The sequence below is a fragment of the Candoia aspera genome, chromosome 2, assembly GCF_035149785.1.
Source record: "Candoia aspera isolate rCanAsp1 chromosome 2, rCanAsp1.hap2, whole genome shotgun sequence".
Classification (NCBI taxonomy): Eukaryota; Metazoa; Chordata; class Lepidosauria; order Squamata; family Boidae; genus Candoia; species Candoia aspera.
The window spans coordinates 1,398,941-1,413,477 of NC_086154.1; the positions used below are offsets into that span (position 1 = coordinate 1,398,941).

General features: G+C 47.7%; 2 protein-coding genes across 2 annotated transcripts in view; both read left to right on the forward strand.

Moving 5' to 3' along the window:
* Positions 1–14,537, forward strand: part of LOC134491913 (zinc finger protein 595-like) — a 610,720-nt gene that overhangs the window by 283,104 nt on the left and 313,079 nt on the right. The window lies entirely within an intron of this gene.
* The window catches only part of LOC134488789 (uncharacterized), a 107,560-nt gene that overhangs the window by 78,819 nt on the left and 14,204 nt on the right, over positions 1–14,537 (forward strand). The window contains exons 7-12 of the mRNA XM_063291135.1: positions 367–527; positions 3,583–3,747; positions 11,317–11,712; positions 11,896–12,009; positions 12,393–12,416; positions 13,397–13,603. Of these exons, the coding sequence (XP_063147205.1) occupies positions 367–527; positions 3,583–3,747; positions 11,317–11,712; positions 11,896–12,009; positions 12,393–12,416; positions 13,397–13,603 (1,067 nt within the window). The remainder of the gene's footprint in view (positions 1–366; positions 528–3,582; positions 3,748–11,316; positions 11,713–11,895; positions 12,010–12,392; positions 12,417–13,396; positions 13,604–14,537) is intronic.

The following is a 14,537-nucleotide window of genomic DNA, read 5'->3' on the forward strand; positions in this document are numbered from 1 at the left end:
CTGAGCGTGAAAAAAGCTCACCTTTCCAGCGTGCCCATAGTGAAGACTGACTTGCCCAACAAGAACAGGAAGGAAAAGGAAAAGGAAACTGTCCAAAGAAGAACGGTAAAGTATTTAAAAATACTTCAGACTTAAATAAGCAATGTATAAACCACACTTGTAGTTTATTCGTTTAGTTGCTTCCGACTCTTCGTGACTTCGTGGACCAGCCCACGCCGGAGCTTCCTGTCGGTCGTCAACACCCCCAGCTCCCCCAGGGACGAGTCTGTCACCTCCAGGATGTCATCCACCCACCTTGCCCTCGGTCGGCCCCTCTTCCGTTTGCTGGGATTACAGTCAAACCGCTGCTCTTTCTTTGCATGATAGTGTCAACATGGAAGATCATCTGTATAAACGTACAGAGTGTGGAAAGAGCTTCGCTCGAAGCAGCCGACTTGCCTCCCATAAAAGGCTCCACGCAGGGCAGAAACCTCATGAATGCCCGGAGTGTGGAAAGGCCCTCCGTGAACTTGGTGGCCTTACTATTCGTAGAAGGAGCCGGACGGGAGAAGCCATATGAATGCCCAGAGTGTGGAAAGAGCCTCAGAGTGAATCGTTCTCTTACGTCCCATGACAGGATCCACGCTGGGGAGAACCGCATAAATGTATAGAACGTGGGAAGCGTTTTAGTAAGAGCAGTACCTGAACTTCTCATGAAAGGATCCACAAAAGGGAAAAACCACGCAGATGGTTGGAATATGAGAAGAGCATCGAGGAAAAAAATAACTACCTTCACGTGAGAGATCCAGACAGCGGATCTGGCTCCCGTAGTGTTGCACTGCCCACTCCAAACCCGTTGTAGTTTCACACAGTCGGCCTCACCTCTGCAGCCAAGTACGTAGCGTCGTTGGTCACGGTGGTGGGACTATCCCCGTTTCACATAAAGGCCGGTTTGGAGTGGATGAGGTGGTTGCTAGGAATGTAGTCCTTAAGAGCACAGCAGAAGACAGAAGCGAGAGCCAGTCTGGTCTAGTGGTCAAGGGCGGCTGACTAGGAATCGGGAGACCGTGAATTCTAGTCCCGCCAGGAGGGAGGGAGGGAGGGATTACGGTTACCCTGGGATCAGTGTACAGTCCCAGTGAGAAGCAGGTGCCTTTTGCGTGTGAGGTGTTTAAACAACCTGAGGAACTCAGGAGGGAAGAACTAATAGCCAGAGACTGGACTGGGGTTCTCGAGGAATAAAGATATTTAAAAGGAAAATGCTTTGATTACAGAGGATGCCCTTAAAGGGCGCAGCATACAGTACTGATGCTTGGAGAACAAGTAATCCACTCGCTATTCAGCCAAATAAATTATTCAAGGAGATCCTGTATTTTAATATCTTGTCCTCTGAGTCCATCTATTGAGTAATAGAACCGTGACAATGAGTTGGAAAGGGCCATTTAGGTTAATGAAGTCCACACCTTTGCTCATTGCAGGAATCTGAAATAAAATACTCTAGCCAGGTGGCTGGAACACATCAAGAGAGGGGAGCTTGGAGCCACCACAGAACTTTATTCCTAGGACGATTTTTTGAAAAAACACTCAGCTGAAATCTGAATTCTTGTCACTTAAATCCACTATTCTTCATGGCATCAGATATCTGAAAAAGTGTTACATGCACCCTCGATCATCTTTTTTCAAGGCTAAACTTGCCCGTCTCCTTCAACCTTCCTTCACTGGGCTTAGTTTCTAATCCTCTGAAAATCTTTGGCATCCTCTGAACCTGCCCAGTGGCTCTGGAGCCTTCTTACAATGTGGGCCCAGAACTGAACACAGGACGAGAGGCGGGATCTGACCAGCGCAAGACCGAATGGAACCACTGCAGCTCCACCTCCAGCAAAGCAGCCAAAAATTTCATTTCCCTTTTTTGTAGTCTTTCCACACATATTCCATTTTCAGTCAACTAGTATTCCGAGATCTTGTTCAGAAACACCCTTACCAAGTCTGGTATCCCCTGTACTATTCCTGTGCATTTTATTTTTATGGCTCAATGAAGAACTGTGCACTTGTCCGTTCAATTTCCTTCGGTTGCTTCCAGCCCATTTCATTAACCAATCAAGATTTTTTTGAATTTTATTTCCCTTATCTTGGGTGTTAGTCATCCCACCCAAATTTGCATCGCTTGCAAACTTTATAAGCATTCCCTCCATCTCTTCATTCAATTCATCAAAACAAGACTGAAGAGTAGAGGACCCAGGAGGTCCTTCCGGGATCCCACTTGGGACCGCTTACCAATCTGATGAGGAGCCACTGATGAGCCCTCTTTGGGTATCCTTCTTTAGCAAGCTATGCGTCCACTTAATTGTCATGTCATCCAGCCCACATTTAACTTCCTTGTTAAAAAAACATTTTGTCAAATGCTTTGCTGAAGTCAAGATATATGATTTATGCCACATTCCCTCACTCTACTAAGGAAGTTACCCAATCAAAACATTAGATGATTTGGCTAGCAGGATTTGTTTTGGACAGATCTATGCTGACATTTGGTGATTACTGCATTATTTTCAAGACGCCTGCAGAATAACCTGATGATCCTCTCTACAGTCTTCCTCAGTATTGTGTCGGATAGCTAGAGTTCAAAAACAGGTCAAAGTAGCATTGTTCCAGGGGGCATTTGGCACTTCTTATATAATATATTTTTTTTAAATTCTTGATCTTATTTATACCTTTTTTCCTTTGTTGCACCCTGCCCAAAGAGCATACCCCAATCCATCAGGACTGTGGTGTGCTATAAATACTGTAAAAATTAATAAAGCTTGCATTGTACCCATAAAATTACATAAATGCCAAACTGGATTGGCAAAAAGGAGATACACTGGCACATATTTTCATTTTTTGTGGCAATGCCCAATTAACCAAAGTTTTGATGTAAAAGTTTTGATGAACTTCAGAAAACCACATAGTAAACTTTTAAAACAAATCCTGAATTAGGGTTTTTGTCTATATTTCATACAACAGATTTTAAAAAGGGTTGTAAAGGGGTGTTAAATGCCAGCTTCAGTTTTTACTGTTAACAACTCGATTTGTCGTTGGAAACTCTGGAGAATGAAAGCACATGTTTGTTATATTTTTTCCTGATAGATTGTCCCCATCAGCACAAATGTTCTTTTCAATAAAGATATTAAATGTGGATTAATGTATATGGTCTGTTCTGTATTTTTTAATGTGTTAATGGGAATAAGTCTGATCTGGGCAGAATGGAGAGGAAGGAGGACTTTGCTTGATTCTGACACCAGACTTCTGTGGTTGCAGCCGAGGACCGCATTGGCGGTGGTTGCAGCTGCAGCCCAGTGGTTAGGCACGACCAGCTTGTGGTCCACCAAAAACCGCAGATCCCGTTTGGGTGTCCTGCTGCTCAACTCCACCTCCCCCATCCTGTACTACATTAACAATCTATCTCATCCTCCCTCCCTCCCTCCCTCTCTCTCTCACACACACAGCAACAATGGTCTGGAGGTGGCCAGTGCTGCGCTAATGTAGTTTATACCACGGAAGGACGCAAGTGGTGCCATTGTGAGCATGAGGCGTCATTACAATCAAGTGCCATTCATCCCCCAACAGAAGTCCCAGAAGGGCTCCGGGATGCAGCAGTCAAGATCCGCTCTGTGTCCAAGCACCAGTTCAGGACTTCGGTGCTTCCCTGGCTTATACGCCTGGGTGTCACCAGGACCTTGATGACTCCTCAGCCCAAACTGCTGAAGGACCTCCCCGAGCACTTTCGTGCAGGTGCTAAATAACATGGGGAAAATCACTGAGCCCCACCGTAACTTGGTGGATTGACCTTCCCCTTCACCAGCTGCTATTCTCATTATTACTATTCACAGGAAGCCAAGGCTCCTTGCACTTTAGGAGAGAAGATCCCCACTTGCACACTTCCTCTCGCTGCTCCTAGAAAGGCCCCTCACTGTCCTAACAGCCAGGAACCACGCTGAGACAAGGAATAGGTCTCTAGTACTTTATTACTGCTACATTAGACAGAAAATCCTAACAAACTGAAGCAGCGTGGGAAAAACCCAGACAGATAAACCCCAAAGGTTAAGGCGGGCCCGATCTCTGTCTCTTTGAATGGCTGCTTAACTGCTCAGTACTACGCATGTGTTTTCCCCCCTGGATAGGGGCCCCCTCCTGCTCACCATCAGTGCTCATGACATCTCCCTCCCCTCCAGATTTACATTCCATTTCAGCCCCCTCCCTTCCAGAGGTCTCATGAGAGTCCATCTCTCCCTCCAAGCTCCAATGGGAACTGGGCAACGATGGAAATTCTTCAAAGGAAAACTCCTCCAAGGATGAATCAGTGCTGCTCTCCAGGTTTGATGACACTTCTGGCCCAGGTGGCTGCTGCTGGAAAATAGCCAGATAATTAGAAGAGTCGTCCCCCCTCCCTCCTGGGAAATGCACGCCCGAGGTGGAGGGCTGCGGTTCCCCCTCCTCCTCTGTTTCTGGTCTCAGAGCCTCAGGCGGGGGTGGAGGTTGCCAACTTACGAACTCCTCTGCTTGGGAATCCTCTGCTTGCTCCGCCAGGTGAGGAATCTCTGGGAGAGTGCGAGGCTTGGGTTTGTGAGGGATGAACCCACGTTGGTACATGCACATCTCTGGCATTCTCCCACGTGCGCTCTTCCTCAGGGTACCCTTTCCAGTGTATGAAATATTGGATGCCCCTTCCCCCCCTCCTAGAGTCCAGAATTTCCTCGACTTCGTATTCCTCCTCCCCCTCCACAATTACTGGAGGGGGGGCAGTTGCAATCGCAAGGCATTTGGGGGAGGTTCCTTGGCTAGCAAGGCTCTGTGAAAGACTGGATGGATTTTCATGGATGCTGGCAGCTTTAAGCGATAAGCCACTGGATTTATCTGGTGCACCACAGTGAAAGGGCCCACAAACAGAGTCCAACTTCTTGGAGGGTCTGGTAGAGGTCAAAAACTTGGTAGAGAGCCACACTTTGTCTCCTACCGCAATCGCTGGCCCCTCTTGTCTGTGAGCATCTGCAGCTCTCTTGTAAGCACTCTTTGCCCTGTTCAGCTGCTCCTTTAACAACTCCTGTGCGGCTTGTTGCTCTTTAAGAAATCAGCCGCGGCTGGAACAGCTCCCTGCTGGGAGGAGGTGGGCAACACCGGAGGGTTAACCCCATAGAGTGCTTGGAAAGGAGACATCTTGGTAGAGGATTGCACAGAGTTGTTATAGGTAAATTCTGCCATGGGGAGCAGGGCTGGCCAATTGTCTTGCTGATAAGTGGTGTAACACCTGAGATACTGCTGTAACCATTGGTTGACTTTCTCAGCTTGCCCATTGCTAGCAGGATGATGCGATGATGACAGGTGGATCTGGACCCCTAATGACTGGAAAAGGGCCCTCCAGAACCTGGAAGTGAACTGAGGGCCTCTGTCACTCACCAAGTGATTTATCATGCCTCTATACCTAAAAACATGGTCCATGAACAACTGCGCTGTGGCTTGTGCAGATGGGAGGCCCTTGCAAGGAATAAAATGCGCCATTTTAGTGAAAAGGTCCACCACCACTAGTACGGAAGTCAGCCCCTGGACTGGGGGTAAATCAGTGATGAAATCCATAGAGATTGTATCCCAAGGCCTACTAGGGGTGGGTAGGGGTTGCAAGAGTCCTGGGGGCTTCCCTGGGAGAGGCTTGGCTCGTCTACAGGTATGACAAGAAGCCATGTAGCCCTTTATGTCTGCAGTCATCCTAGGCCACCAGTAGTCTCTCAGAGCTCTATGGAGAGTTTTGAAAACACCTCCGTGGCCTGCCGTTTGATGGTCATGGCAAAGTCTCAGTACTTCTTCCCTCAATGAGGGGGGAATGTATAATCACCCACTATGCCAGAGGATTCCTGCCTCCACATTAAAGGGGGAGGCAGTGTCTTGCGGGTCCCTCTGGAGGTCATCCATCCTGGCCCTGGCATACAGGTCCTGTTGCTGCTGAGCTCTGACTCTTGTAATAGGTCCTCTGCTTGTCTGCCTGCTGCTAAAATCTCTGTCTGGTTCCCCCTCATAGACTGCTGAAAGTTGTGAGGTTGTAATATAGTAGCCTGTACCTCCTGGTGAGTAGCGGGGGTTGCCTGAATGGATCGAGACGGGGCATCTGCCAAACAGTTGTGCACCCCGGGAACTTAAGAAATAACAAAATTGAAATAGGAGAAAAACTGGCTCCATCTGATTTGGCGTGGGGTGAGGGATCTGGTGTTTTGTAGAAGCTGTAAATTCTTGTGATCGGTGCAAACTTTCACAGGAAGGGCTGCACCTTCTAGCCAGTGCCTCCACTCTTGAAATGCTGCTTTAATTGCTAGCAACTCCTTGTTAAAAACATCATAGCTTCTCTCTGCTGGTGAGAGCATGCAGGAGAAAAATGCACAAGGTAGCAATGTATTCTCGGTTTTGTTTGTATATTGCAATAAAACCGCAGCAATGGCAATATCTGAAGCATCTGAATGCATTATGAATTGCTTTGTGGGATCAGGGTGCTTTAAAAGCAGCTGGGATGCAAAGAGTTGCTTAAATTCTTGGAAGGCTGCTTGCTCCCTCTCCCCCCAAATGAATTTTGATCGTTTCTTCAAAAGCTGTGTGAGGGGTTTAGCCCTGTCACTAAATTTATTTATGAATCTCCTGTAAAAATTGCAAAACCCTAGACATCTTCGTACCTCTTTCACATTTCGGGGGGGGGGGGTTGCCAAGAGACAATTGCCTAGACCTTAGAGCTCTGTGGAGGGAAACCGATGGAGTTTCCCTGGTTGGAAGTTGAGGTGGAGGTGGCTCTTGGTTCTGCTGCTTGCCCCGGGGCTCTTACGGAATTTGCTTGGCTTCTCTCTGGGCAAGCTCTCACCAGGTGCCCCGGGACTCCGCAGTAGAAACAGAGGGCTCTCTCTCTCATTCTCTGTCTCTCAGCCTCGGAAATAAGCCTCCTGCTCACCCTGATAGGCATTGGCTCCTCTGGTCCTGAGTAAGGAGATGCTGCAGAGAGAGCTGGAAATCCTGGAAGTGCTCTGAGGCCCCTGTTTCTCCCTGGCTGTATCTGTCTGAGCTCTTCTAGCCTGGTGTCTACAACCACAGAAGGTTGATATAAACCTTCTAGGGTAGCTGGTGTTCCCTGGCACACTAATTCATTTTTAATTTCTTCATCCAGCCCCTGTTTGAATTGTTCTTTCAAGGCACTCTCATTCCAGTCCAGATCTCCTGCTAACAGTTTGAAATCAGCAATGTAGATTCACACTCTCTTGTTGCCTTGCTTGAGCTTCCGAATTTCCCGGCTGGCAGTGACCTCTCTGATCGGGTCGTCAAAGTGTGCTTGGAACCCTCCCAGAAAATTCTGGTAGTCGTTGAGAATTGGGTCATTGTTTTCCACCATGGGAATAACTCATTTGGCTGCTGGGCCCTTTGTTGTTGTTTATTCATTCAGTCACTTCCGACTCTTTGTGACTTCATGGACAAGCCCACGCCAGAGCTTCCTGTCGGTCGTCAACACCCCCAGCTCCCCCAGGGACAAGTCCGTCACCTCTAGAATATCATCCATCCACCTTGCCCTTGGTCAGCCCCTCTTCCTTTTGCCCTCCACTCTCCCTAGCATCAGCATCTCCTCCAGAGTGTCCTGTCTTCCCATTATGTGGCCAAAGTATTTCAGTTTTGCCTTGAATATCATTCCCTCAAGTGAGCAGTCTGGCTTTATTTCCTGGAGGATGGACTGGTTTGATCTTCTGGCAGTCCAAGGCACTCTCAGAATTTTCCTCCAACACCACAGTTCAAAAGCATCTATCTTCCTTCTCTCAGCCTTCCTTATGGTCCGCCTCTCGCAGCCATATGTTACTACGGGGAACACCATTGCTTTAACTATGCGGGCCTTTGTTGTCAGTGTGATGTCTCTGCTCTTAACTATTTTATCGAGATTTGTCATTGCTCTTCTCCCAAGGATTAAGCGTCTTCTGATTTCCTGACTGCAGTCAGCATCTGCAGTAATCTTTGCACCTAGGAATACAAAGTCTTTCACTGCTTCTACATTTTCTCCCTCTATTTGCCAGTTATCAATCAAGCTGGTTGCCATAATCTTGGTTTTTTTGAGGTTTAGCTGCAAGCCAGCTTTTGCACTTTCTTCTTTCACCTTCATCATAAGGCTCCTCAGTTCCTCTTCACTTTCAGCCATCAAAGTGGTATCATCTGCATATCTGAGATTGTTAATGTTTCTTCCAGAGATTTTAACTCCAGCCTTGGATTCCTCAAGCCAAGCATGTCACATGATGTGTTCTGTGTACAAGTTGAATAGGTAGGGTGAGAGTATACAGCCCTGCCGTACTCCTTTCCCAATCTTAAACCAGTCCGTTGCTCCGTGGTCTGTTCTTACTGTTGCTACTTGGTCCTTATACAGATTCCTCAGGAGGCAGACAAGATGACTTGGTATCCCCATACCGCTAAGAACTTGCCACAATTTGTTATGGTCCACACAGTCAAAGGCTTTAGATTGGTCAATAAAACAGAAATAGATGTTTTTCTGAAACTCCCTGGCTTTTTCCATTATCCAGCGGATATTGGCAATTTGGTCCCTAGTTCCTCTGCCTTTTCTAAACCCAGCTTGTACATCTGGCAATTCTCGCTCCATGAACTGCTGAAGTCTCCCTTGCAGGATCTTGAGCATTACCTTACTGGCATGTGAAATGAGCGCCACTGTTCGATAGCTTGAACATTCTTTAGTGTTTCCCTTTTTGGCTATGGTGATATAAGTTGATTTTTTCCAATCTGATGGCCATTCTTGTGTTTTCCAAATTTGCTGTCATATAGCATGCATTACCTTGACAGCATCATCTTGCAAGATTTTGAACAGTTCAGCTGGGATGTCATCGCTCCTGCTGCCTTCTTATTAGCAATGCTTCTTAAGGCCCACTCAACCTCACTCTTCAGGATGTCTGGCTCTAGCTCACTGACCACACCGTCAAAGCTATCCCCAATATTGTTATCCTTCCTATACAGGTCTTCTGTATATTCTTGCCACCTCTTCTTGATCTCTTCTTCTTCTGTTAGGTCCTTGCCATCTTTGTTTTTGTTCATATCCATTTTGGCCTGGAATTTACCTCTAATGTTTCTAATTTTCTGGAAGAGGTCTCTTGTCCTTCCTATTCTATTGTCTTCTTCCACTTCCACGCATTGCTTGTTTAAAAATAATTCCTTATCTCTTCTGGCTAACCTCTGGAATTTTGCATTCAATTGGGCATATCTCCTCCTATCACTGTTGCCTTTTGCTTTCCTTCTTTCTTGGGCTACTTCTAGTGTCTCAGCAGACAGCCATTTTGCCTTCTTGGTTTTCTCTTTCTTTGGGAGGTATTTTGTTGCCGCCTCCTGAACAATGCTGCCAACTTCTGTCCAGAGTTCCTCCAGGACCCCATCTACTAAGTCCAGTCCCTTAAATCGATTCTTTACCTCCACTGCATATTCCTGAGGGATATTAGTGAGCTCATATCTAGGTGATCTGTGGGTCTTCCCTATTCTCTTTAGTCTGATCCTAAATTGTGCAAGAAGAAGTTCGTGATCTGAACTACAGTCAGCTCCAGGCCTTGTTTTTACCGACTGTACAGATGTCCGCCACCTTTGGCTGCAAAGGATGTAGTCAATCTGATTTCGGTGTTGTCCATCTGGTGAAGTCCATGTATAAAGCCGTCTCTTAGGTTGTTGGAAGAGAGTGTTCGTTATGCAGAGTGAATTGTCTTGGCAAAATTCTATCAGCCTGTGTCCTGCTTTGTTTTGTTCTCCCAGGCCATGCTTACCTGTAATTCCAGGTGTCATTTGACTGCCCACCTTAGCATTCCAGTCTCCCGTGATGAAAATAACGTCTCTTTTAGGCGTGTTGTCCAGTAGGTGCTGCAGATCCTCATAGAACTGCTCTACTTCAGCTTCTTCAGCATCTGTGGTTGGGGCGTATATTTGGATCACTGTGATGTTCGATGGCTTGCCCTGAATTCGAATTGAGATCATTCTGTCGTTTTTTGGATTGTATCCAAGCACTGCTTTAGCCACTTTACTATTAATTATGAAGGCTACTCCATTTCTTCTGTGGTCCTCTTGTCCACAGTAGTAGATCTGGTGGTCATTTGATGTGAAGTGGCCCATTCCAGTCCATTTCAGTTCACTGACGCCCAGAATGTCTATCTTTGATCTTGACATCTCACCAATAACCACATCCAGTTTGCCCTGGCTCATAGATCTTACATTCCAGGTTCCAATGGTGTGTTGATCCTTAGAACATCGGATTCGCCGTTCACCACCAGCACCGTCGGCCGCTAGCCGTCCTTTCGGCTTTGAGCTAGCTGCGTCATCACGTCTGGGGCTAGTTGAACTCATCCTCTGTTCCTCCCCAGTAGCATTTTGACCATCTTCCGACCTGGGGGTCTCATCTTCCAATGGTATACCGACATATCTCTGGTTGTACCGATCCATTTAGTTTTCACGGCAAGAATACAGGGGTGGGTTGCGATTACCTTCCCCAAGGATCGCAGTTAGTTTGCTGAAGTCGTTGAAGTTAGTCATGGAATATAATTCTTTTACAAAAGCTGCCAATTTTTCTAAGATTTCTGATCATTGGTGTAACAATTGCTGATCTTGTCTCTGTTTCTTACTTTTTTTGAAACTGAAAGGCTGGGATGTTTCCTGGTTTTTCTGCATGTCCATGTTCTTCTGTTTGCCAATTTTATGTTCTCTTGGAATTCTTCCATTTCCAGTAATTTAGCTTCTTGCCGTTCTTTCATCGGGTGTCTTTTGGGGTTACGTCTGCGATCGTATTTTGACATCTAATTGTTCCTTTCATTTAGTATTTTCTCCTCTTTGTTTTGCTGTCAGTTTAATAAACGGCCCCCCATATACGCTTTCCTTGTTTCCCAAATGGTTATGTCAGAGATTCCCATTTCTGTAGGATGGCGCCATGAGATCGCAACCCATCATTCGTCCCCCCTCTGAAAGAACGTTTTGCTCCAGAGCAGCACGCAAATAATATCGGATTATGCTCCGTGAACGTCCTTGGAGGGATTTGCCCCTCGTGAATAGGGGGCGTTAAAGTCTCGGAGGCCGAACACGCGTCTCTTCCGGAGTCGGACTGATGCCTGGCCGGGAAGAAGGTCCAGCCTCTCTCGGTTGGGTTTTGCAGTCTCCAAACGTCCATCGGGGCCAGTCCATGTTTCCTGCCTTGAGTCGATTTATCTAAATTCAGACCTGAGAGTCCACTGGTGTCTCCAAAGACAATATTTCACCCTCTTCCAATTCTATAAACGTTTGAAAAAGACTTTTGTAGAATTAATCTTTGCTTTTATTTGGTAGAGGCCAAGTTTGTTATTTTGTCTCCATTCCGTAATTTAAAAATTAAAATCCTTCCTGCTTTTGGCCCTGCTGATTCTCCCACATCCTTCCTATCTCCTTCTGCTTCCCCCCCAGCCAAGCCCACCGTCACCATCTCCCCCACCAAGGCGGACCCCGCGTCCCCCAACACCATCCTCCTCTGCACCACGACGGGCTTTTACCCCCTGGAGATTGACATCCGGTGGCTGAAGAACGGGCGACCGGAGAAGGAAGGCGTCACCTTCGGGGAGGAGCTGCAGAACGGCGACTGGACCTACCAGCACCAGGTGATGCTGGAGACCCGGCCCGAGCGTGGGGACGTCTACGCTTGCCAGGTGGGGCACGCCAGCCTGGAGGCCCCCGTCACCATCCAGTGGGGTAAGCTCTTCCCTGCCCTCCCCTCATGCCCTCCCTGTCTGGGGACGCCATCCTGCCCGAGAAGGGGGCACCGCTGGGGCTGGCAAGACCCTCCCTGAGTCCAGAGCCAGAACGGACCCCCTGGAGGAAGCTGGCCCTGATCCTCCTGCTCACGCCGGGCTCCTTCTCCCTCTCCCTCCCCAGAGCCACGTTCCTCCAACTCTGCCAGGAGCAAACTCTGGACGGGGGCCGTGGGGGCTGTGCTGGGGGTGGCCTTCCTGGCTGTGGGGCTCTCCCTCTACCTGAAGAGCAAGAAAGGTGAGTCTTTGGGGCTGGATAAGGAGAGATGGGGAGGGGATCATGTAGGGGAGGCATCTGATCAAGATGGCATAGGAGGTCTTCCTGGACCCCCCCAGTCCCAAGGCTGGTGGCCCCACTGAGCCACCACAGATCCTCTGATGGCACTAAACAGCCACAGAAAGAGGGAAATCCTTGGGGGGATCCCTTGAGGGCATGATCCTGAGTAATCCGTTGCCCAGATTGATCGGAAATTTCTTTAGGAAGCTTTCTTCTTGGAGAGGCTGTAAGCAGATATAATGCAACATATTATGGGCTATCTATTGAGAGTAGGACCCCTAAGTGCTCCAGACCTTTTTCAGTATTGGTTATATATCTCTCTCTCTCTCTCTCTTTCTTTTCAGCAACCTCCTTCCAACAACCTGCAGGTGAGCGCTTTGCCTTCCCCTCCAGTAACTAACGGGTTTTATTCTGTCTTCTCCCAAAAAATACCTCTTAAGTAACTGCAGGAGGCTTGAATGATGCTCAAATCCTCCATGCTGGGAATTGGGCTCATTTACTTTCTGCAGCAAAACTTTCCAAGATTATCTGGATCCCCCAAATCTTTTTCTGAGGTCTTTGGTCACTTTTCCTTCCAGGGGACCCCAAAAGGTGATGCAATTAAAAACAAAAACACACATCACTAAAACCTTGCCCAGGATGTTTCCCCCTTTTGGGAAAGTGCAAAAGGGAAGGAAAGGAGGGGGACCATTCAGGTCATTGGGGGAAGGGGAAGGATCACCCCAAATTTGTGGGCTGCCCTCCCTTCCTGACCCCTTTGCCATTTCACATAAGTTCTGGTAAGTTGCACGAGGCTCCGTCCTTTCCTGCCACCCCCATCGTAGCACCACCTTCTTGGTTAACACAGTATTGAATATCTGGGGGGGGGGGGGAGGCCTCCTCTCTTGATTCACTCCCAAATTAAGCCAATTAGGGATAAATTCCATGTCAGCAACATCACTCTGGAGCCTCCCTTTGCAGCCCCTCAGCTGACCTCGGACCCCCTTCGAGTCCCGGGAGATGAGAGGGGAGGAATCCCTGGTCCTTCGCAGCCTTTTCCTCCCTGCAAGGGGCGGATTCTCCCTCCATCCGGTCCCTGTCCATCAACCACCCCCTGCAGGGTGGGCCTTCCTTGTGGGAGCTGAATGGGAAGGGGAGGGGAAGCCCACCCCATGTTTTTTTGCAGACTCTCCAAAAAGATCTTACCTATATTTAATTGAAGGTGTTACCATATATTCTAATTTTCTCCCATATTGCTTTCTTTTACAGCACTCATGAGTTAATCCTGCTACCACTTCCTGCTGTCAGATGCAAAAGGATGTTTTTTTCAGGAGCTGATGAATTTTTGCCTCTTTTGCAACCCTTGAAGGATGGAGGTTTGAGGCGGTGGGTTGGCGAGAAGAGGAGAATCGCAGCCGGGACCCCGGCCGCCTCTTCCTCCACGCTGATCCCGGATCTCCCTCAACCCGGCCCTCCCCATCCTGGCTGCTCCCTGGACATCCGCCTGCCTGCCCCCTCGGCCAGTCCCGAACCATCTCTGCCTCCCTCTTCGCGCGGCATCACACTGACAACAAAGGTCCACATAGTTAAAGCAATGGTGTTCCCCGTAGTAACATATGGCTGCAAGAGCTGGACCATAAGGAAGGCCGAGGTCTTCCCTATATTCTTGCCACCTTTTATTGATCTCCTGTTCTTCTGTTAGGTCTCTGCCATCTTTGTTTTTGATCACACCCTTTTTTGCCTGGAATTTACCTCCAATGTTTCTAATTTTCTGGAAGAGGTCTCTTGTGCTTCCTATTCTATTGTCTTCTTCCACCTCTATGCATTGCTTGTTTAAAAATAATTCCTTATCTCTTCTGGCTAACCTCTGGAATTTTGCATTTAATTGGGCATATCTCCCCCTATCACTGTTGCCTTTTGCTTTCCTTCTTTCTTGGGCTACTTCTAGTGTCTCAGCAGACAGCCATTTTGCCTTCTTGGTTTTCTCTTTCTTTGGGATGTATTTTGTTGCCGCCTCCTGAACAAAGTTGCGAACTTCTGTCCAGAGTTCTTCCGGGACCCTATCTACTAAGTCCAGTCCCTTAAATCTATTCTTCACCTCCGCTGCATATTCCTGAGGGATATTAGTGAGCTCATATCTAGCTGATCTGTGGGTCTTCCCTAATCTCTTTAGTCTGATCCTAAATTGTGCAAGAAGAAGTTCATGATCTGAACTACAGTCTGCTCCAGGCCTTGTTTTTACCGACTGTACAGATGTCCGCCACCTTTGGCTGCAAAGGATGTAGTCAATCTGATTTCGGTGTTGTCCATCTGGTGAAGTCCATGTATAAAGCTGTCTCTTAGGTTGCTGGAAGAGAGTGTTTGTTATGCACATTGAGTTGTCTTGGCAAAATTCTATCAGCCTGTGTCCTGCCTCGTTTTGTTCTCCCAGGCCATACTTACCTGTAATTCCAGGTGTCATTTGACTGCCCACCTTAGCATTCCAGTCTCCCGTGATGAAAAGAACATCT